Source organism: Podarcis gaigeae (assembly GCF_964106915.1).
Source record: "Podarcis gaigeae genome assembly, chromosome: 9".
In the NCBI taxonomy this organism is placed as follows: Eukaryota; Metazoa; Chordata; class Lepidosauria; order Squamata; family Lacertidae; genus Podarcis; species Podarcis gaigeae.
This window is the reverse complement of record NC_139685.1, coordinates 3,124,730-3,147,917: the sequence shown is the minus strand read 5'-3', so window position 1 is coordinate 3,147,917 and position 23,188 is coordinate 3,124,730. Positions and strand designations below refer to the sequence as shown.

General features: G+C 44.3%; 2 protein-coding genes across 2 annotated transcripts in view; one reads left to right on the top strand and one right to left on the bottom strand.

Moving 5' to 3' along the window:
* The first annotated feature begins 2,577 nt into the window (after nucleotides 1-2,577).
* On the top strand, nucleotides 2,578-18,682 carry NSG1 (neuronal vesicle trafficking associated 1). The gene is made up of 5 exons (XM_083698482.1): nucleotides 2,578-2,778; nucleotides 3,355-3,509; nucleotides 9,470-9,586; nucleotides 16,078-16,188; nucleotides 18,009-18,682. The coding sequence occupies exons 2-5, from the start codon at nucleotides 3,381-3,383 to the stop codon at nucleotides 18,207-18,209; spliced, it is 558 nt and encodes a 185-aa protein (XP_083554608.1). The 5' UTR covers nucleotides 2,578-2,778; nucleotides 3,355-3,380; the 3' UTR covers nucleotides 18,210-18,682.
* A 1,411-nt stretch (nucleotides 18,683-20,093) lies between these two features.
* The window catches only part of STX18 (syntaxin 18), a 46,444-nt gene continuing 43,349 nt past the window's right edge, over nucleotides 20,094-23,188 (bottom strand). The window contains exons 10-11 of the mRNA XM_083698443.1: nucleotides 21,953-22,033; nucleotides 20,094-21,032 (exon numbers count right to left, since the gene is read on the bottom strand). Of these exons, the coding sequence (XP_083554569.1) occupies nucleotides 20,937-21,032; nucleotides 21,953-22,033 (177 nt within the window). The 3' untranslated portion in view covers nucleotides 20,094-20,936. The remainder of the gene's footprint in view (nucleotides 21,033-21,952; nucleotides 22,034-23,188) is intronic.

Genomic DNA, 23,188 nt, shown 5'->3' with positions numbered 1-23,188 from the left:
AGAACTCTTCTCTCTCGGAGCTGTTTTACGCATACACTGCTCCCCGTGAAGCAGAGAATAACTCAATCTGCGTTCACTCTTCTAAGCCCGAAATCTCATACCTTTGGGCTCCGTTGCTTTGGCTGTCAGCTTCCTCTGGTCAGCTTCTGGCTGCAGAGAATCAGCTTTCTCACCTCAGGCTTCCATGGAGGCCACTTTTTGATGCAGAGGTCGATGAAAACAGCAACCGGCGTCTGCTACCACTGTTGTAATTCTAGCCCGGTCAGAGGTATGTGCCTATCTGTTCAGGCACCGGCTGAATTCCTTTGACCTCCCTCCGGCGACTCCCGGCAGGAAAAACATATGGGGTCCGTTCCGGCGATTTTCCTCAGGCTGTGAGAAAAACACACCAACTGCTTCTCCTCCTCCCTGCTCCCTGCATATCCCCAGGGAGGGGAATCAGACACAGACAGAAATGTAACTACATGCTTTTATTCCTGTCTTTAGCAGCCATACAGTAAAAGATGTCTGCTCTCTTCAACAAACAGAGAGAAAACTCCAAACTCCACCCATGTACATCCTGTACAGGTCATATGACACACACTGAGCTCACATCCTGTGCTCAATAAGGAGAATGGACTGCCCCTTCGTTTTCATGGCAACAGTCACATACTTCCTGTTTGGCTTTCCAGCCACAAGCAGCAGACTGAGCTGCTAGAGCCTTTGCTTGCTGCAGCATTGCTGCTTTAGAATAACAGGGAGGAGGTGCTGCCACCGCTGTGTGAGGGAGAGGGAAAAAGAACGCGCACGCTGGTGATCCACAGAGCGATTCCTGGACCGTCCGTGGACCGGATCCAGAAGGCAATTGGGCCTGATCCGGCCTGCAGGCCTTAGTTTGCCTTCCCATGCCGTAGAGTATGAGACTCTTAATCTCAGGGTTGTGGGTTCGATCTCTGCGTTGGGCAAAAAGATCCCTTAATTGCAGGGGGTTGGACTACATGACCCTCAGGTTCCCTTCCAACTCTACAATTCTATAAACTATCTATAAACTAAAGAGTCTGAAGTTCAACAAGTGCTGCTGAAGTGTAATTGTACCTTCAGCAGAGACTGGCAGCCAGGGAGGTTCATTTTGGTCACTGAAAAATATTTATAATACCTGTCTGCCTGTCAGTGACTCAGTGACTACCAAACCTCCCATGTTTCCATGTGGCTGTGGGGATGTGATCATGCTGGGTTCCCACATGGGAATAAACTAGGAAGGGCTGCCTCTCAGGGGGTGAAGACGTCATATGGCAAGCTTTTAAATAGGAAACGTGGTTACGGGTTGTCTAAGTAAGCAGCCAAAATATTTCTTCAGCCATTTTCTTTTCTTTTATTTTCCAGGATACTATTGATTTTCTATTCTGCTTCTCAAGAAACATGAGGCAAAATAGATTTCCCTTCACTAAGCCAGAATTTTTTTATTTATTTTTTTAAATCACACCAGTATTGTTGATTATCACATTGTTACTGGCACAGCACTGATAGATCCATTTCATTAGCTAACCTGCTGATGAAACACAACTAGCCCATGTAGGTGTCCTTTGCCTGTTTAATTTCTACCAAGAGATGTGCTGGGTCTCGTGTGCCATAAAGACAGTGCCATCTTCTTCCCAAGCCCATTTCTGCCTCCAGTTGCCACACATGGGAACCTGCCATGGTTAGAACTTAAGCCTCGCCCAGCAGTGCTCTTCCCATCAAGTCCAACATTGTGTTCTCACTGTGGTGAGCCGGATGCTCACAAGAAGCCCACAGGCAAGATATCAATGTGTGTGAGGTCTCTACATGCCCGGGCCCACTCTTATTCAACATCTTTATAAATGCCTTGGATGAAGGAATTGAGGAGATGCTCATCCAATTTGCAGATGGCACCAAACAGCGATGGGTAGCTGGTGCTGCAGAAGACAGAATCGGGATCCAATATGACCATAACAGATTGGAGAAGTGGGCCCAAACTTAACAAAAAGAATTTCCCTAGAGGCAAATGAGGCACCCGCGGAGGTGGCGGGAGCCTGGCCCGGGGTCGGGAGGGTCGGCCCGCACAGCCCCTTCCGCCGGCCAGGCCGCTTCCCGCTTCCCTTTGTTTGGCTGCGGCGCTTGTGTTCTCCTGGGGGAGCCTTAGGGTCCCCTCCTTTTTAGCAGCGGGGGGGGGGATTTCCAGGGGACATTTTCGCAGTAATAAGCCCCCCGCCCCGCCCCGGGGTTTCTACAAGAAATAAACCCCAGGGAGAGGAAAAACCAGTGCAAGCAATGCTGCGGGTGGTGCGGGGGGGGGGGCAGAGGCGCACGCGCTCCGGGAGACCCCCGCCCGCCCGCCCGCCCGCCCGCCTCGCCACCTGCCCCGCCGGCCTCGCTCGCTCGCTCGCTCCGCGGCTGCCTCGCCCAAGCTTCCCTCTGCCCATCCCGCAGCCGGTAGAAGCCTCGCTCCGTCGGAGCCCCCCGCCTCCCTCCCTCCCTCTCTCTGCCGCAGCCCGAGCGCGCGGGGCGTGGGTCGCCCGGGGGCTCCTTGGTGCTTCTGGGGCTCGGGGGGGGGGGGGAGGCGGCGACGCGCGGGCTGCGTCACGCCGGAGGAGGAGGAAGGAGCCACTCGCCGCGCGCCCATTAACCCGGCGCCGCTCCCTCCGCTCCCCACCAGCCCTTCGCCAGCGACAGGCGAGAGACCCGACGTGCGGCTCCGCCATTGCTGCCGGAGCTCAAGCCGAGGAGGCCAGGCTTGGGGGAGCCACGAGCCCAGGAACATCCGCAAAGGCAGGAGGCGAGGTCAGGCGCAGAGCCGCGCTCCGGGGGCGAGGAGGGGGGGGGACGGGAGCGTGGCATGGCCCCCGGGGGGTGGGCAGCCGCGGGCCCCCCCTGGCAGTCCTTGTGTCTCGGAGGAGGAGGGCAGAGAGGACAAAGGGGCAGAGGAGGGGGGATGGAGAGGAAGGATGGAGGGAGGCAGGGAGCCCAGGAGGGGCGCCGTGATGGAGGCGGGCAGGCGGGGGCGGAGGGAGGGAGGGAGGAAGAGAAGAAAGGGAAGCCGGGGCTTGCGGGGGGGGCACCCAGGGGGGCGAAATGGGTCTCACCCCCAGACATGCCTCCTTCCCACCCGTGGAACTTGCAGTGCAGGCTCCGCGCAAGCGGCTCTCTCGCTGCGCACCGAATTGCGGGGAAGGAAGGGATCGAGTAGCGCACTCCCCCCCCCCCGCAGCCCTCCAGGGATGACATGTTAGGAAAGTGGGGTTGGTCGTGCCCCCCAGGTGGCAGGTGGTCTCGTATCGGGAGGGAGGCTGGCCATTTTTTGGCGCAGAGTGCTCTTGTGACCCGTCCTTTGCGCTTCCGCACGTGTGCATTTTCCAGGACTCCCTTTCGTCCAGGAAAAGAAAATGGTGAAGCTGGGAAATAATTTTAGCGAGAAGAGCACAAAGCAGCCCCTCTTGGAGGATGGATTTGACACCATCCCCTTGATCACACCCCTGGATGTCAATCAACTACAGTTCCCACCTCCTGATAAGGTACAGTCGGTTTTTGGTTTCCACCCCTGACAATCGCACCCAGATCTCAGCCAAACAACAAAAGAATATCTGTCACAGAGGCTTGCAAAGCAACACTGTGAAACCAGGTTTTTCAGTTTTGAGAAAGATGCCGGTACCAACACTTGTATAGTTTAAAGGTTTTCCTTGAGAATTAAATCTATTGCTACTTCCTGTGAACCTTTTAAATTACAGTATCATATGTCTGGTACATCTGTTTCAATCATATAATATCTCTGTGTCTTTTTACTCCATTTTACAGCATCTGAATCTCCAAATCCCCCATTGTTTAGCCAGTAACCTGCTGCCAACCTCATCCCTATGTGTTTGAATAAGACGTTCATTCTGAATAATGAGGTTGTCCTCTTCTTTCCAGGGTTTGCAGTGCAGCTTAAGAAATATTTTTGAACAAAAATACTCTCAGATCTTCTCCGTTAGATTTCCCTAGAGAACAACCCCACGAGGCTCTTCCTCACCTCTTGCCTGGACTGATAGGAAGGAGGTTTTCACAAGAAATGCTTGTGCCTCTAAAGGACATGCAAAACGTGGCTGTCATGCATGGGTTCAGTCACAGTACATTACCAACATCGTGAAGTGATACTTTTCTAGGGACAGAAAGGGATTCATAGCTTATGCTACAGATTTGACCTGGTTTCATGGTTATTGCCTCTTCCCAGAGAAAAACCATAGCAGTGAATCCTCAGCACCCACACAAAATTATAGTTATTAGGACTGTGGGCTGGGGGACCCAGACAATTACACTGGAATAACCTCAGATAAGTTTGGTGGCACTGGATTTGTGGAATTCCCTCCCCAGGTGTCTGGTGCTGAAGTAGTTATTATTTCTTTGGTGCCAGGCAAATACTTTCTTATTCCCCCAGGATTCTAAATTTCAGTTGTTTTAACTGCTGCTTTTGTCTTTTTATTGCTGTACAATAATTTTTACTATTGTATTCCATATTATTTATGATAGTTGTTTTTTAAAAAACCAAGTCCTATGTGAACTGTCCTGCAAACATGTTTGTAGGGCAATATTTACAAATTTAAATAAAAATATCCTTTAGAGACAACCCAGAGCAGGTACTGGCTCTTTTTAACTAGCTTGTAAAGATAAATTGCAAGTAATGCTTGGAAAAGGAATCTGTAGATATACTTAGGGGCCTGGAAGCCTTGAATAGCAGAGCTGAGAGCTGTGGTTGTTGCAACATAGAACACACAAAGGCTTTGTTGCAGCTGCTCTACATGCTTTTGTTCACATCCCTGGGTGTGGCTTCTTGCCCACCAGATACCCTCTTTGCACTCAGCCCAGCTCTTCAGTTGTTGCTCCTACATAATTTTGTTCTCCAATAAAGAATATGACAAGGTTGTATATGGGATAGGAGCATATCTTGACATGTCCCCTGGAAAATGTTGTTGAGTTGGGCTAGCTAGTAAAGGCTTTTGGCTACTCTTTTTGGCTTTTGACGGGTGTTCCCCTTCCTTCTTCACAAGAAACTGCCAAATAATGTAATCGGCAGTTGGGCATCAAGTACATCTGGAAATTGGGTTCCAGGCTGATTTTTCATAATCATATTGCTCTTGATCAGAGTAAACCTGTTGAAAATAATAAACTTGACTAAGTTAATTTCTCTAGGTCTGCTAGGAGTAAAAGTCGGTGACTACCACCCCTACTATACTTGTCCATATAATAAACAAGGACTCCTGATGCCAGCTCTCTCCAGCATAATTTCCATCCACTCTTCACCCTGGGAGCCACAAAAGAAGTGCTTAAACCATAGGCTTCACAATCCTTCCTTTCATTGCATAGACTAGTCCAGGGATCAGCAACCTTTTTCAGCCGTGGGCCGGTCCACCGTCCCTCAGACCATGTGGTGGGCCGGACTATATTTTTTGGGGGGAAATGAACAAATTCCTATGCCCCACAAATAACCCCGAGATGCATTTTAAATAAAAGGAAACATTCTACTCATGTAAAAACACACTGATTCCCGGACCTTCCATGGGCCGGATTGAGAAGGCAATTGGGCTGCATCCGGCCCCCAGGCCCTAGGTTGCCTACCCCTGGACTAGTCCCTACAGCTGAGTTGAAAATGGGCCTTCCAGCTCCAGGTACTGGTTGTTGGTTGTCCCACCCCACGCTACTTGAATATGCGATGCCTTCTGCCACTTAACAGGGTATCCTGAACCAAGGCCATTGTTAAAAATTCCCTCTCCACCACGTGGCCCATAGGGCAGCGGTATTTGTCAGCCAGTACCTCTGCCCAATAAGATGTCCCCCCCCCCCCCCGCTGAAAGCCGATGGGTAGCTGCACACTGAGAAGGCTACAGTTTCAGCAGAAATTGTGTGACTTGCTTTGGTCTCACGATACCACGAGGGATGCCCCTGTGTCCTGTCCCTCAACCCCCACTGCTCTGTCTCTCCCTTTTCCCAAAACAGCCATTTTGCTGCTTGCAGCTACCCCAAGAATCATTTTGGTTAAAAGCAGCTGTGGACATGGATGTTGCCTCCTCTGCCTTATGGTAGCCAAGTAGCGATGCCGGGAGCATGTGCATCCCAAGCGTATGTGCAGGCAGACATAGATAGCTCGAGTGGGGAACCCCCTGTAGAAGCCTGTTGATAATGATCGGTCAAACTGCACATGGCACCCAGTTGTCTATTAGCACTGGCAGGAGCAAGAGGTTTCTTCCTAAGGCTAATGGTGGATTTTTGGTTAGAGGTGTGATGGGGGAAGAATGAACACTTCCCTTCCTTGGGCATTGTGGTCCTTATGAAAATGGCCGCTTCAGCTTGCTACTATTTAAAAACAAAACCTGGAATACTGGCTCACAACACATTCACCTTTGAAGTTGGCTTAGTTCTCAGGCGTGCAATTTCTGCTCATTCCAAAGCTTGAGGAAATCCCATCTTGGCTGGCTCCCTGAGATATCACAAGGCCACGCCCCTCTCTGGGCCAGGATTTCATATGGTTTTGCTTAGGTGGTTTTTAAATAAGCAACTAGTGCAAAAAAGGACATTCCGTTTAATGAATGTACATTGTGTGTGTGTGTGTTTGAAAAATAGAATAAAGGCAGTTTGTCACCTTGAGGTATGGAAGGGGTGGAGAAAGACAATAGGCTAGGACAATAGACTTTCATCATTCAACTGGCAATTGTGTCAACTGCATTCTGAATGCAGGAAGAAGCTGGGCTCATTCTTCTCCTGGGATACTGTGTATTGCGACTCCCTTTTTGCATCTACTTGTACCTAATTCCTTCTAGATGGTGGATGCTGAATCTGTGGTCCTCCAGATAACCCTTTAATTCCCTTCAACCATTTAACTGTTTCCACAGTTAAGGGCTTAACCAGACGCTGAAAGTGAGTATGCCTGGCACAACAAGTTGATTAGTATTTTTCCCTAGCAAACCTGTTTCCTCCAAAAATCAGACTTTTTGTGATGAGGAAAATGTGGGTTCACAGTTGCTTCAGGCAACATCATGCGGCCTCCCTGCAAACAGATCACATTGATTGCTCAGTAAATCCGTTGGAGTCGTTTTACTTCTCTGGAAACATTGCACAAATAATCAGGTAGCCAACAGTCCTGAGCTAGATGTACTAGTGATCTGAATCCGCTTAAGGCATCTTCTTCACTTCCTGAAAGTGAGCAGTGCCCAATGGCTAAAAAGCCATTTCTGCCCAAAACCAGGTCAGAATTGAAATCAGAAAACCTGTGTTATCCAGGAATGCCAGTAGATGAACAGCCACCACCTTGCCTGCAAAAGGCACTGAATAGCTTGAGCATCTTGACTAAGAAAGGAAGGTTTGCCACTGGTTGCTGTTTTAAAAAATTAGCAGGACTTGGCAAGGATTTCTTCAAGAGGGGTCTTGCAGCTGCCTCATTTTTGAAGATGTACCTCGTGCAATTCCATTAACACACTCTTGCAGAGGTAGGAACATGGCTTCAGCATGATTTCTTGGTCCGATTTCAGACTGGTGAAAAGAAGGGGGAAATGGCAGGAGGGGTGGCAGAAAGAGAGAGAGAAAGGGGGGGGGTGAGAAGGAGAGACAGGAGAGGGAAAGAAACAGCATCAAGGGAGGGAGGGAGAAATGGCAGGTAGCCACTCCCACCTTTGCTTCCAGCCGCTAGAGCATAGTCCTTAACAGAAGAAAAGCTTGCTCACCTCTGCATTATATAGTGTTGTTTGCTAGTGATGTGATTTTAAAAAGGAGACTTTTCAAGGTTTAATTTTATGGGGAAATTCTACCTAGGAAAAGAGCATGGTGTAGCAACAGGTTTCCTCATTCATGAGGCATTTTGAAGTTTTACTATTGAAATTAGTGGACTTACACAGTTGAGTAAAACTTAGTTGAATGCCACCATGGGTTAGGGGGTTAGGGGGCGCAAATTACTGGCCTTGCCCCGGGTGCTGATAGCCCACGCTACGCCACTGCCCTCCAGCGCACATTTTGAGGCACGCAGGGGGCTGCAGAGGGGAGGGAAAAAGGCAAAGGCCTGCCGGGGATGTTTTGCTCACCAAAGAATGGCACGGTGTACAACCCATTATTTCAAGGAACCTTTAAGAAAAGGCTTAAGGAAAGGTGGGTCAGTGCTATTGAGCTGCCCAATTTATAGCTTAACCTCTTAGTCACGATGCACAGGAGCTCTTCATAGGGCCCGAATCTGTCCAGCTTTCTGATTCTAGAAAACAGCAACATTTTAAAAGGTATTCTGCAAGGATTTAAGTCAGGGCTCGCCAACCTTTTGGGGCACATTTGCACATCTGGAGAAGCTGTCATGGGCAGCACACACACAACCCCTCATGTCTCACAGACTATTATATTGGCTACAACAGAATGCTTCTTTCAAGCATGATTTTTTTTGGAGGGGGATGCTGGGGAGGGAAACCTGTGGGTGCCATGGAATGCCACTGTGGGCACATGTGCCATGTTGGCCACCCCCAATTTAAGCCACCCAGTGTTTAAGGAAGATTTATAACCTTAAGCACATTGAGGTGAACGTGAACACCACTGGAATTGCAGATGTCTGCTCAGAAGTAAGCCCCGTTGGTGCAAGACCCATTGAAAACAGAGTAAGGATGTTTAGAGTTGCAGCCTAAGGATGTTTATACACAAGCTTCCTTTTGCACGGAAATATACCTAACTTAGAGACTTGAATGATGGTCTAATATGACACCAAGGTAAAGGGCAAGACTTGGTGTCAAATTAATGAGAAAAAAGCAGCATCACAGGAAATGAGGTGGTTGTTACACATCTGCTTCCAGAAATAATCTGCGTTCATAATTTCCCAATACAGTGGCAGAAGAAGGCGCATGTTACGCAGCTGCTTAAAAAGTGGTGGGGAGATCCTTGAGACATCAAAAACATTAAGGGTGACCTTTTCCCATGAAGATCTTCATTCAGCAAATGAGGCCTTGCCATGATACTTTGCAACCTGGCTTTTAGGAAGTACAGTAGCCCAAACCTGGCTTTTAAAGGAAGCCTTTGAATTAATTTAAATTGCAGCTATTGTGATTTGCTTTTTGTTGGCTCTTGTTTTTAGTAAGTTACTCTTTTTAATACCTTGAGGGTCGTTGAGAGAAAGCTGGCACATAAATATACCACCCATGGATATGTTTCCTGCACAAGCAAACCCCACTTGAAACAAACAGGAACTGTTTCACAGGAGAACTTTCTGGTAGATTATGCTCATAATGTTCATGTCACTGAGGACGGAATTGCATGTAATGAGTTGAATCACGATTTGAACAGCTTTCCCCCGATGCCTCTGACGTGTGAGCAGAACTGGATTCATCAGGTTTGTTTTGTGCCACTTGCTTTTGCTGCAAACTATATTTAATGAGCAAGTCATGCACAAAGGGAGAGACGGCTGCATTGTTATATGTTTGAGAGTTTGGCTGCACCAATCAAGCTGGTAATTGGTCTCCTGTTGATGTTCCTTGCAAAGGTGGTGGTCAAGACAAAAACAGAATATGAACCTGACCGCAAGAAAGGAAAATTCCGTACTCCTAAAATAGCTGAGTTCACAGTCAGTATCACTGAAGGTGTCTCAGAACGGTTTAAGGTAAGTCATATCATAACTTTATTTCTGGCATAAAGAAACAGATGCTTGACTTATTCGCTTATATTTAGAACCTATCACCTCGCTCACTTGGGCCTTGCAGGTGGCTAAACAAAAAACAACAACCTACAACTATTGTTGCATAAATGGGAGAAGTTTGAAGTGAGGAATTAAAATCTTTAGTTCTTTGGTGGAAGAATCATAGTGAAACCTTTGCCAGAATATTGTCTTTTTGGTGCCTCTTGAAGACATTCCTCTTTCAGCAAGCCTTCTAGGTGGAGACTTTTACCCCATCTGGTATCCGATGAATTTGAATAGATTTATAGAAGTGTTGCTGTTTTTGAAAGAAAAATGTTGATTGTGTTTATATATGCTAGAGTTTTAGCTGTTTTATATATGCAGTTGTTCTGTGTATGTTTTTATTTCATTGTAAATTGTGCTTGGGAAGCTTCATGAGAAGTGATTCATAAATGAAATTAAATATTTATTATTATTATTATTATTATTATTATTATTATTAATTAGACTGAGATTGCTCTAAGAAAGCCCCACAGACCTATATGCAAATCTTAGGGCTCAGACCAACAGGATAGTCTCTTGCATGTGCCTCATTTAAATTAATGGGAACTGTGTGTTTAAATATGGCATGTGCAGGATAATTCCCTATTGGATTATGCCTGTTTATCTAGAGGCTGTTATTTATTTAGCATAAAGGAATAGCTCCCTGAACCTTTGCTCCTTCTTTCCCATGTTAACTTTAATTTCCTTAAATGCCCCTCCCCCTTATTCCTTTGTTCTTAGGGTCTGCACTGGTCAGTAGACTGTCTCAGAAATTTGATGTTTGAACTCATGAATTTGCTGGTTTTTATCATCCATTTGACGGTGCATGAAAAATGTTGTTCTCTAATTCTGTAAACTTGCAAGTACCACAGGCCACCAAATCAGTAGCGAAGGATAAATCCTGTCCAGGTTGAAAATTGTTGGAGGGCTGATTGAAAGGCGGGCCAAAAATCAATTTGCTTTTTCTTTTAAAGATTGGATGTTCTTGGTTAGCAGAGAAACAAAAGATTAGCTTTTGTTGGAAGGTGAGGCTGGATTAGGGCTGTTTCTGAATGTTGCTATCCTTGGCATGCATCTTGAGGCAGCCCTTACTTATTCTGTACCAGTGGCGTGAAATCCCTCCTACTGGATGTAATGGATGAGAAGACTTGGCCTTGCTGGTGCCTACAATTTCTGTACTACATTTTTTTGGGACTTTGCATAACAGAGGAGCATAAACCAACATGGGACAGAACATCAAAAACCCATTACAAGTTCCTGGAACAGTGTGGCTGTATTGGGAAGAAGGCGTAGCTTTGCTAACCCAACTGTCACCAGATTAGACAATAAATATGATTTAAAAGTACAGTGGTACCTCGGGTTACATACGCTTCAGGTTACAGACTCTGCTAACCCAGAAATAGTACCTCGGGTTAAGAACTCTGCTTCAGGATGAGAACAGAAATTGTTCTCCGGTGGCGCAGCAGCAGCAGGAGGCCCTTATTAGCTAAAGTGGTGCTTCAGGTTAAGAACAGTTTCAGGTTAAGAACGGACCTCCGGAACGAATTAAGTTCTTAACCCAAAGTACCACTGTACTGAGTCATTGGCAAGTGTTTGGAATTTAGAGGAACAAAAAAAGAGAGAGAAATTAACCTTCTCATAGTTCAGATTACCTAAGACAAAGAGAGCAGATAGACAGGTGAGCTTCTTGGTAGGAAGGAAGCCAAGCAAAATTGCAACACTAAAAGGATAGACATAATGGATAGCATTGTGCTGTGACACAATTCATATCTGATCCCCAGTCAATGCCTATAACATTTGTGCAACTCCATTCAGAAAGCAAAAGGCCCGAGGAAGGCATAGTTACAAACAGCTAAGATTGGTGGTGAAAACAACCATGTACAGCTATAGAATCACAGAACTGCAGAGCTGGAAGGATCATCTAGTCCAGGCATGTCCAACAGGTAGATCATGATCTACCGGTAGATCACTGAATGTCTGTGGTAGATCACTGGTAGATCATTGACTCCCCCCAAAGAAGCTGAACAACTGCGGCTCCCCTCCTCCCTAAAAAAACTCAACAACTTTGACCTGAACCCCCCAAAAGGGGGTAGATCACTGCCAGTTTTTAACTATGTGAGTAGATCGCAGTATCTTGGGAGCTGGCCCCCCCTGATCTGGTCCAACCCCCTGCTCTGCCAGAATATGCAGCTATCCCGTATGGGGATTGAACCTCCGACTTCGGTGTTATCAGCACCATGTTCTAACCAACTGAGCTCCAGATACTGGCCAAAGGTTTGAGGCAAGGTTATTTCTTGAGAGTTTCTTCCCAAACAAACAGCTGAAGCTGGTGGTAATGATGACATGCTGCACTGTGGGAGTTTTCAGCTGGTAGAAAACTTTAGTTTTATTATTATCCGTTTGTCAGCTTATCATTGGACTAGAAAATAAACTAAGCTGCAAGGAGGAGATTGGAATCTTTCGCTTCCATTTTGATTGACTTCAGCTTGCTGTGTCATCCCAACTCAAATACAGTAGTTACGTAATCTTAACAATAATTTATTGAAGTGTCAGTAAACCATAATTAAGACTGATCGTTTTTTTGTCTGGGTTCAGACCTGTAGTTGGTCAAAAATGAATGTGCCAATGACTGTGCATGACATTTAGGCTTGTTTAACATCAGTGGATCTGTAGAGTGCCATACATATCACTAATGTGTCCTGGTCCTTCCACTAGTGACTAGTGGAAACAATGGGACTCCGACCGACTTCTGCCTTGCACTCAGTTTCTGAGACAAGTGACTTGGCTTTTGACCTTGTTTTCTATGACTGGCCATAGCAGCCATTTTGTAAATTAGGGTGCTCCCTCCCCCAATGTCCCTATACCCACGACTCTCTGTCAACACTCCAAATGTGTCCACTAGTCCAAAAAAGCTGGGGACTCATCTCCTATAAGAACAGCTTAAGATTAGCCTACCTGCATTTGTGCCAAACTAGATGAAACTCTGCAAGATGGGTGATCTCTAAGCAGGTTGTTGTTGTTGTTGTTAAACTAAAATGCAGTTTTTGGGGTAAGAAGGAATCTGACTGGAACAGCAGAAATGATTAAGGGGTGCTTAACACTTTCCCTTCAGGTGAGTCTTCCAACCCAAAATGGCTTGGTCAGCTACTTTTTGACCCAAAGGGAGATAAATATAGGCATCTCACACACAGTATTTCTCAGTAATTCAGAGCAGTTTGGGGAAGTGTTGTTTTTATTATGTATTTTGTGATTTTATGTTGTAACCGCCCTAAGACCTACAGGTATACAGCGGTATGCAAATTTAATAAATAATAATAAATAATAACAATTCTGGGAGGAGACTAGTGAGCTGAAAGGTGATGTAGCCATCTGTCATGGATGCTTTAGTTGAGATTCCTGCATTGCAGGGGTTGGACTAGATGACTCTGGGGGGTCCCTTCCAACTCTACAATTCTATGATTACATGCCTCTATAAAAAAGCAAGGCCAAGCCATGGTTTGCCTCTTGCATGCTTGGAAGCTCAAATGACAGTTTACTGTGACACCTCAATTTAACCAATGTCCTGGGTCCAAATAAGAATTGAGTTCTAGTAGTTTCTAAATCATTTTGTGTGTGAACGTGTACAAAATACAGCATAGTGTTTTGTAGATTAAGACTTCAAAGTTACATTGTGAAATATAATCTACCAACAACTTTTATTAAAAGCAAATCAGGATGTTTTTGCGTGTAAAAGCTGAAGACAGCTATTTCATGCAGGTAGAAGAAAATAAACAAAAAGCAACTCCCGAGTCATATATACTCGGAGGATTATTAAATGTTTGCATTGTTATGTACTAGTGGATGGAACATGAAAAACCCATTGTCACTTAGATATTACTTTATGGTTATCACACTGGGATTACCTTCATGGTATTAGATTGTTGGGTTTGGCTGCTAAGTAACGGATGCATTGGAGAGAGTTTGCTGTAGGATTTTGCTCCCCTAGAGAATTGCAGGATTTATCTTGATGCTGAAAAGGAAAAGGGAGGAGAGGAAATCCGTACTTTATCCAATTATATGTATCCTTTTTCATTCTAAAGCTTAGAAATCACAACAATCTGTAAGTTTCAGTTACACTGCTTGTAGCATTTTAAGGTGGCCAATTCTCACTCATGATTGCTTCCTGTGGCGGGGGGGGGGGGGGGGGAGGGACACAGACTCCCTGAGCATTTTTATCTCCTCTCTCCTACCCTTGCAAGTTGTTCTGGGGGTTTTCCTGACCCCCACAATGCAATCTGAGCTTCAGTTTATTGTTCTCCATCCAGTCCATTAGTGTCTGGTTTAGGACTCCCACCACACAGAACACAGTGACGTGTGCATCATTGTATGAAGATCTTTGCATGAGGGTCCCAGTGGCAGAAAGCATCCAGAGAGGTATCTGTTAGCAAGGCCTTCAAGAGACAAGCAAGCAGTCCACAACCTGGTTCATAGGCTACTGCAGCGAAGTGCCCATTGCTTTCTGAGGTTCCAAGCCACTCCAGAGCCAAGAGGACTGGGCAAATGGTGTGGCTTCATCTCAGAACTCCACTGCCCTCCTCTGTGTAGCAGGAAGGAAGCACGTTGCCCTGCCCATGAGTTCCTGGAGGAATGAATTTCATGGGAAAGGCTCCCATGTCTTTTGGGAGTTCTTCAAAAATTAAAATACATTACTTTTACCTTAATTAAAAGACATCACTCTTTTCTAGTCAAGCATCTCTGGGAATTTAATCTGTCTGTACGGTTCTGGATGTTCTGTCCAATTTGAATGGTTGGAATATTGTTGCTCTTGCTGTTTCCTATGGTAATGGCAGTTCGAAGAGTGGGCTAGGAACCCTCAGTACAGTAACACAGTACATTTCTGGCATCTCTGACTAGCCAAGTGCAAATCCCCATCCTCCCAATGCAAGAATTCAGATGGCCAAAAGAAGGAGGGGATCTTTTTGGCATTGTGGCTGCATGAACTTCTGGTGGACAAACTGCTCATCACTTCACTTCTCCCACTTTTCAGTGGAGACAGGGCTAAGTATGAATCTAAAAGGACACTCCGTATGTTCATGACATTTTCTTATGAAAGAGTGATCAAAAACAGAGTAGAGCCCTTATCACCAGAAGCAAAGATAAGTCACAGCTTGGATAATCCTCTCCAGGGTAAATCAAGGCAAATGGAACACAGGTGACTTGTCAATAAAATGAGCAATTTCAGCTCTATTAGCATGTCAGTCACTGTGTGGTTTATAGACTTAGGTCCATAAGGGATTCTGTTTCTGTGTTGTTGGAGAGCAGATGAAATGTGGAAGACACCAGTTCTATTAAATACAGTGGTACCTCAGTTTACAAACTTAATCCGTTCCAGAAGTCCGTTCTTAAACCAAAACCGTTCTTAAACCAAGGTGTGCTTTCCCTAATGAGGCCTCCTGCTGCCAGTGCCCTTCCACCGTTCGGCTTCCATTCTTAGACCGAGGTAAAGTTCGTACTTCTGGTTTTGCAGCGTTCGTAAACCAAATAGTTCATAAAGAGGGCTGTTCTTAAACCGAGGTACCACTGTAGGCAGTAAAGAACCTGTCCCACCAGGCACTGCCTGCCTATCAGGAGCAAACTCTCTGCTGAAGGATAGAGCTTTCCATCTTTAGAAGAACAGGGAAGAAGTACCTGAACTCAAGTTGGTTTTTCATTGGGGTTGAATGAAGCCAGAAACATAAAGACCAGCCTTTGAACAGGTACTGGCATTCAGAGTTTGGTGTGAAACATTTTACCAGAACAGTTGCAGTGAGCAAGGCTAAAAATAGGCTTAAGAAGCAGACTGTATAGCCATAATACATATCATTTGACTCTTGGTTAGCAAAGAGGAAAGACGCTCTCTTGTGCTGCTAGAATTGACTTAATAAAACCTGTCTTGAAGTAGATGCTGTGCTTTTCCTAAGTTCAGTTGGCACACCAAGCCCGTGCTCCAGTTTATGAGGTGGAACTAGAGGCACAAGCCTGTAGGGATGGGGAACTGTGGCCCTTCAGATGTTGCTGGGACCCACGACTGCCATCAGCCGTAGCAAGAATGGTCAATGGTCAGGGATGAGCAGAGTTGTAGTTCAAGGATCTGGAGGCCCCAGCTTTTCCATCTCTGATCTAAAGAAATGTGTAGTGTTGGTGCACAGAGACAATTTTGACAGAATCTTCACGCTTTCTTTTGTGGGGGAAGAATCACAGGAATTGTGCAACAGCATGAATGGACTCGTATATCACGGTAATTTAGGTGCACAGTATATACCTGCTCCGTCACGGAATGAATTGGAGCTCTGGTAGGTTTCAGAACTTTCCATCATTTTCTGGAGTGGTTTTTTTTTGGGGGGGGGGGTGAACAGTGTGCATTAAACAGAAAACTGTCTTGCTAAGTATGTTGTTAATATATTGTCTGTTTGCAGGTAACTGTTTTGGTCCTTTTCGCCCTTGCATTCCTGACGTGTGTTGTATTTCTGGTAGTCTACAAGGTTTACAAATATGACCATACCTGTCCAGAAGGCTTCATTTTCAAGGTAATAGAAAGTTTTCTAAAACCAGCAACAACAGAACACAGTGATTCCAATGTATTGATCATCTGTATTGTTTTAGGGGCATAACTAATAATGAAAACTAAAGGAATGGTTCAAATAGGTTGGGGTTAATTCAGGTTAAAAACTAAAGGCGACCTGAGGGACTTGCAAAATTATGAAAGGCAGGGAGAACATGTTATTTCTGTCCCTCTCAATTCTAGGCTATTTTGCACTAATATTCTACATAATTTAAAACAGTAACAGAAGCCCTGTGCACTTGTGGAAGGTGTTTTGGTAATATCCCAATCAATGTTCAGAGAACTGAAAATGAATACAGAATATGTGTCAGCCAATGAAATAATGTTAGTTGATTACTTTTGCCTATTCAGACAATAGATTTCAGTTTAAATAAATGCAGGGTTTTTGACTCCTGACTCCACTTTTTAGAGATGCTGACGGGTGAGAAAACTCAGTGTTTAATGAGTTATAATTTGCCACACCAATCATGCTTATCAACTGCTTTGAGAACATGGACATGCCCCCAGATCCAGTTTGGAGCTGAATGTGGACTTAAGCAAGCTTAAACACATACACCACTGAATGGAGAACCAGTCCCATGTGCCATCTGGTCCAGCACACTTTCCCCTCTTGGTCCAAGAGCTGAACCTGGAAGCAAAAATGAAATTCCACTTAATAGCTGCTTGAGGCAGGATGCTCCTAGATTTCGTCTCTCCCACCTGGCTGCTCTCCTTTCCCTCTCAAGCAAATGATTGGCAACATTTCTTTAAAGTGCTGCAGGAACCACATCATCAGGTACTCCACATAGAGAACATGTGTTGAGGGAAAGGTCTATTATAGAAAGGTTTTAAGGAGGTTCAGCCATGGACTTGATAGAGCTGAAGCGTAAGAAACTGAAGAGTCAGGTTGGACTTCATGGGAATAAACAAAAAAGTGAGATTTTCAGTGGTTAGTGGTTAAGAGCGGTGGACTCACAATCTGGGGAACTGGGTTCGTGTCTCCGTTCCTCCACCTGCAGCTGCTGGGTGACCTTGGGCCAGTCACACTTCTCTGAAGTCTCTCAGCCTCACTCACTTCACAGAGTGTTTGTTGTGGGGAAGGAAGGGAAAGGAGAATGGTAGCCGCTTTGAGACTCCTTCGGGTAGTGATAAAGCGGGATATCAAATCCAAACTCGTCTGAGTGCACACAGCCAGGATTTTGCAGTTCTTGCTTCAACACTTCTTCTGCCAAACTGCCTTTATATTTGGAGGGAGTTTTAAAAGTTGTTTGGGGCTACTGGGATGGAAAATTGCATCAAAGGTGTGCATGCATTTTTATTTTTTTTGAATGACTGTTGAGGTAGGGTTTGTGCTGGATCATGGTCCATGTGCCCACCTCCTACTGAGAATCTACAGGAAACAGGAAGTCCTTTTATGATTTACATATCAGGGAAAACCGTTTCACTCTTCTAGTGCGTATCTTGGAGGGATGGTGTATCTTTCTAGGGTCTTCCTATGTGACAAAGTGTACCCACAGCAGACTGAGTGAGAATTTAGGAGAAAACTTCAGTATTCCTTCAACCTGCACGGGATGAAAACCCAGAGAAAGGGTGGGTACATGGGTGTTGTAAGCAAGTACAATATGCAAAGCTAGAAGACTGTGTTTTTAGTTTCATGGTGCAGAAGTTAAGGTGGGCACGTTTGTTGTCCTGCTCTGTTATATTTGTTTTATTCTTGTTACCCACCGTAGATTAAGTTAAATTACAAACAACAATAGAAAAATGGCCTAGAAATAATTTAAATACATTGAAATGATTGTCTTTCAGAACAATCAATGCATTCCGGCTGGATTAGAGAACTACTACTCTGAACAAGACTCTAGTGCTAGAGGGAAATTTTATACAGTTATAAACCACTACAACCTGGCCAAACAAACGATCACACGATCCGTATCTCCGTGGATGACAGTGCTTTCAGAAGAGAAACTTTCTGAGCAGGAGACTGAAGCAGCTGAGAAATCGGCTTAATGTGATTGATCTTGTTGATTGGAAGGTATCAAGGGGGCTTTCATCGAACGTCTCATTGTTATGGATAATTTAGAGGTTACTCATATTTATGGTGCAATTGCTTTGGTTTGCCGATAACTGCTTTGCAAAAAGGAAAAATAAGAAAATAAAAACTTAGACCATTAATGGCCAAGTGCATATCAGCATTGCTTTAGAGCTTTAACACCAGTTTCTCTGTTAATAATTCCAACTTAGGTACCTTCTTGCAGTTTAGAATTCCATTGAGCCATCCAGGGGTTTGGACACAGGGGAGAATTGTGCATTTTACTGTGTGTACTAATGTTTCATTTTTAAATCAGTTTTGCAATCTGAATTATCATAGCCATAACTAGAAATTATGTGGGTTAGTTAATAAACTGTATTTAAAATTGGTTTGCGACTCCAAGATGAGTACCAAAAAATAAAGTTGACCTGTTTTTTCTCACTGTAACAGATATGTTAGAAGTAATTAAGTTCTTTGCAACAAGGCATGCTTAATTGTTGTTTTGTTAAAGCTGTGAACATTTCACTGCATTTCCACTATGGCTAGAGAATCTTGTATATGGACTTGCACTGACACAAAACAGACACTACGGAAATGTACATTTTAATGGTGGATCATGATGTTTAGTGAATGTGCAAAAATGTTAGGCAGCAAAATATTCTGATAAGTAGTGGAGCCCTACGGAACAGACAAAAAAAGCCACTGTAGAGGTAGCCCACAATGTAATATGTGCAACACGACAGGAGGAGGAGTTTTCTTAGAACTTTCTCTTTTGTACAACAAAATGCTTTGCGTTAGCAGCACCATTTGGGCATTTTCTAATCTTTTGACATTAAGGCTGCAACCTTAAGCATATTTACCTGGAAAACAGTTCCACTGGACTCAGTGGGACTTTCATGTAAACATTTTAGAACTGGGTGTAAGGGAGAAATGCATTAAATGCATAAAAAGAGCCCTATTCCCATTGGATTTCTGAAATGGCATGTGGGGAAAGGGAGGAGACATGCTGCCTTCTTGAGATAAACTTGGATGGGGTGGGTGATGGGTGGGGGGGAGTAGTAGACAAGCCTAGAATTGTAGGTGCACGTTTATTGTGTTGGCAAGTTTCTAAACTATTACATGTTTATTATTTATAAACCTTTCAACGTACATTACATAAATATTTTCATTAACTTTATAACTGGAAAAAGCGGCTTAAACATTGGGTGGTCAACCTGTAGCACGCCTGGAATAAACCACGGAAATGTTGCGTGGCAGGCTGTGGCTCAGAGATTGGCTTTGCCTCTTGCCCATGTGTCCTGTGCTGTGCTGTTGTGCTAGCATGCACTGCAGAGGCACCAGAGCAATGCTTTATAAGTAGTGGCACTTGACAGGATGTCCAATGGTACAAGTACCCCTGGTTGAAAAGCACTGCACCAGAATTATACTCTCTCAAACCTGGGCCTTGACTTGCGTACACTTGATCCAAGGGTTGGTCATCACTGGATCAAAGCATTCAGCTGCTATTTTTGTTCATGCTCTGAATGTGCTACTTCCCAGTGGACATGTCAAAAGTTTCATTATTTTTGTAGACACGTGCTTTCCAAAAACACCTATGTAGTAGAACAAACATGGTTGGTTCCACTTCTGGTTACATTTTCTCCCGATACATTTCAGCATCACGAGCCTGCTTAGCAAAAGCCAGTTGTTTTTTTCATTAAGAACTTTTCATACTGAACATAGTTTCATGTTGTAAAAGAACTTTTAGTATGTCATCATTGCTGTGTGGAATGCATAAAAGCAATAAATTATGTGCCAAATCTTTCTTTTGCATTTTGAAAAAAAAAGTTCGGTCCCATATAAACATATTAAACTATACCATGTTTGTATTTCCTAGTAGTCAGGTACTTTATTGAATGTAAATTCACATGTAACTTTTGACATTTTCACTCTGTGTAAAATAAAGAAAAAGGAGGATAAACAAGTCTCAAGCTTAGTATGTTGACATAGATATATGTATTATTGCATTTAAAATCAATCAAAAATGAAGGATTCCAATCACTGTACGTATGGCAACATTCACCTCAAGTTTTCCTATGATGATTATTCTACATGTCTACGATTGAAGAATTTGGATTACTTTGTTCTCTGTAGTGGTGCATTTATGTAAAAAGAAAGAAATGGAAAGCAGTTTTGTTGTAAATTGAAATGCCAACTGCAAAGAATCACATTCTAAACAGTCAAACCTTTCCTTTTCAATGCAATCTGGAATTTATTTTGCCTTTCTGGAATAAGGTTCATTTAGGCCATCAGTTTGATTTTTTTCAACCTGTCACGTATGAACTTTGTTGACAGATGAGACTCTAGGACTTGCTGTGAACTTCAGTGAGTTCCACTGGCTTGGTCACTGAGCAGCACTGCAAAACTCCCACCAGCAATCCATGTGTGCAAAAATATTTAGAAAGAGACCATTGTGATAAAATATTGGGTAAATAGCTAAAAAGCTATGTTGGTTGATGCACTACAACAGTTCCCTGTGTGAACTTACACTAAACCTAACTTCCAGTTGGACCAGTACTTCTTGTAGCAGGAGGTGTAGAAATGCACATGTCTGGTCAAGGTATTTCGACCATGATGGTGCATGAAATACAAGACGTATTGCTTTGTAAGGAAAACATCTTCAGCAGATTTTGGTCAGGGCTATATGAATAATGAATAGGCCAGGGTTAGCTACCGTACCAGTCCAAGAATAGCAAAGAAAAGGAACACATCACAAGGAAGAAGAGGATCCACACACGAAATCCAGCATTATTCTTGATTGCCTGTAGGGGAAAAATACATCATGATTTCTCTCAAAAGGGTCTAATTCAGGACAGGGCAAAATCTTTTCCAGTTTGAGCCCTGAATACTATTATTTAGCAGTAATGGCTAAAGACAGGCCTTCAAATCTTTAGCTGCACGTGAACATAAGAAGAGCCTGCTGGATCAGGCCCAAGGCCCACCCAGCCCAGCGTCCAAAGGAGATGCCTATGGGAAGCCTGTAAGCAGGACCTGGACCAGATGAATCACATCTTTTAAGAATACGGCACAGTGAATTGCAGGGGGCTGACGTAGATCACTGCTATGAAATATTATAAAAGGTGGGCAGGCCACCTATCGAATGAGCAGCAGCAAGACTTTGGGTTGATGAAAGTGCAAATCTTGGGTCATATCACAGGTGAAAGGCCCTCTTAGGCCACTGGTGAAAAGTTACATCTACCGGGAGTTTCCTATTTTAGACACCCTTTTTTAAACAACAACAACATAGTAACCAGCCTGAAAAAACTTAAATTCGATTAAACATCTGGCTCAGTTTTATGCACAAGGCTTTATGCACAAACAGGAGATAAAGGATGAAATAGCTTTCTCTAGTAAGCACTAAGTATACTCAGACTATTGCCACAATTTCACTTTTTTTCAAGACCCAGCTGCTGAAACCAGAAGCTTCTCAAGTCTTCATGTAAAATGGGTGTTTATTTCCTATTGATGTGGAGAAAGCAAAGCCCACAGACCATGCCATTATTTGCCCAGGGATGAGATTTGTTTTCCTTAAGAACATTTTAAAAGTGGCTTTATGGAGGAAGGACCATGTGTTTGACTAACAAGGGTGTCAGTGTTCTCTCAAAATACATTACAGGCAGTCTGTTAAGGTCAAGTAGTATTTGATTTTTTTAAAAAAAAGGGGGGGGGAAGCAGACATTACCTCTCTTATGTCTTCATTTCCTTCCTTGATGTTCTCTGTTGCACCCACAACTAAGTGGTGGATACTGTCAATCTCGGCTTCCTTTTAAGTAAGTTGAAATATATAACGTAAAAAACAGGTCATAATCAAACTGCACAGAATCATTTAATTGTAGAGTTGGAAGATACCCTGAGGGTCATCTGCAATGCAGGACTCTCTGCTAAAGCATCCGTGACAGATGGCCATCCAACCTCTGCTTAAAAACCTCCAAGGAAGGAGAGTCCACCACCTCTCATGGGAGTCTGTTCCACTGCCAAACAGCTCTGACTGTCAAAAAGTTCTTCCTGATGTTTAGTTGGAATCTCCTTTTTTGCAACTTGAATGCATTGGTTCCAGTCCTAGCCTCCAGAGCAGCAGAAAAGAAGCTTGCTCCATGTGACAGCCCTTGACCTCTCAGTCTCCCCTTCTCCACGCTAAACATACCCAGTTCCCTCAACTGTTCCTCATAAGGCTTGGTTTCCAGAGCCTGGATCATCTTGGGCACCTTCCTCTAAGCACCTTCCAGCTCGTTAACATCCTTCCTAAATTGTGGCACCCAGAACTGGACACAGGACTCCAGGTGGGGTCTGACCAAGGCAGAATAAAGCACGACTACTACTTCCCTTGATTGGAACACCATACTTCTGTTGATGCAGCCTAGAATAGCATTTGCTTGCTGCATCACACTGTTGACTTGTTCAACTTGTGGTCTAATAAGACCCCTACCTCCTTTTCACATGAGAAATAAATGTAAAGATAAAAGCTATGAAAGGTAAGTGGCCTGTTATCAGTTTCTGCTCGCCATAAACTGAGGCCAGAGCTAGCTGTTAAGGCACACCTGGAGCTACTGAAGTCATGTAGCAGCACCTTCAAACCTCTTCACCCTCTTTCTCATCCTGAAGCAAAGTTCTTAACCCAAGGTACTATTTCTGGGTTAGTGGAGTCTATAACCTGAAGCATCTGTAACCTGAAGCATCTGTAACCCGAGGTACCACTGTACGTGGAATGCGTTTTGAATAATTTTTCAGATCAAATGGAGGAGGAGGGCACAAAATCTGCCCAATATACAATATTCTTTGGAATAAAACTATCCTTATTTGTGAGGTCACCAGCCTCACTCACCTCACAGAGTGCTTGTTGTGGGGGAGGAAGGGAAAGGAGAATGTGAGCCGCTTTGAGACTCTTTAGGGTAGTGATAAAGCGGGATATCAAATCCAA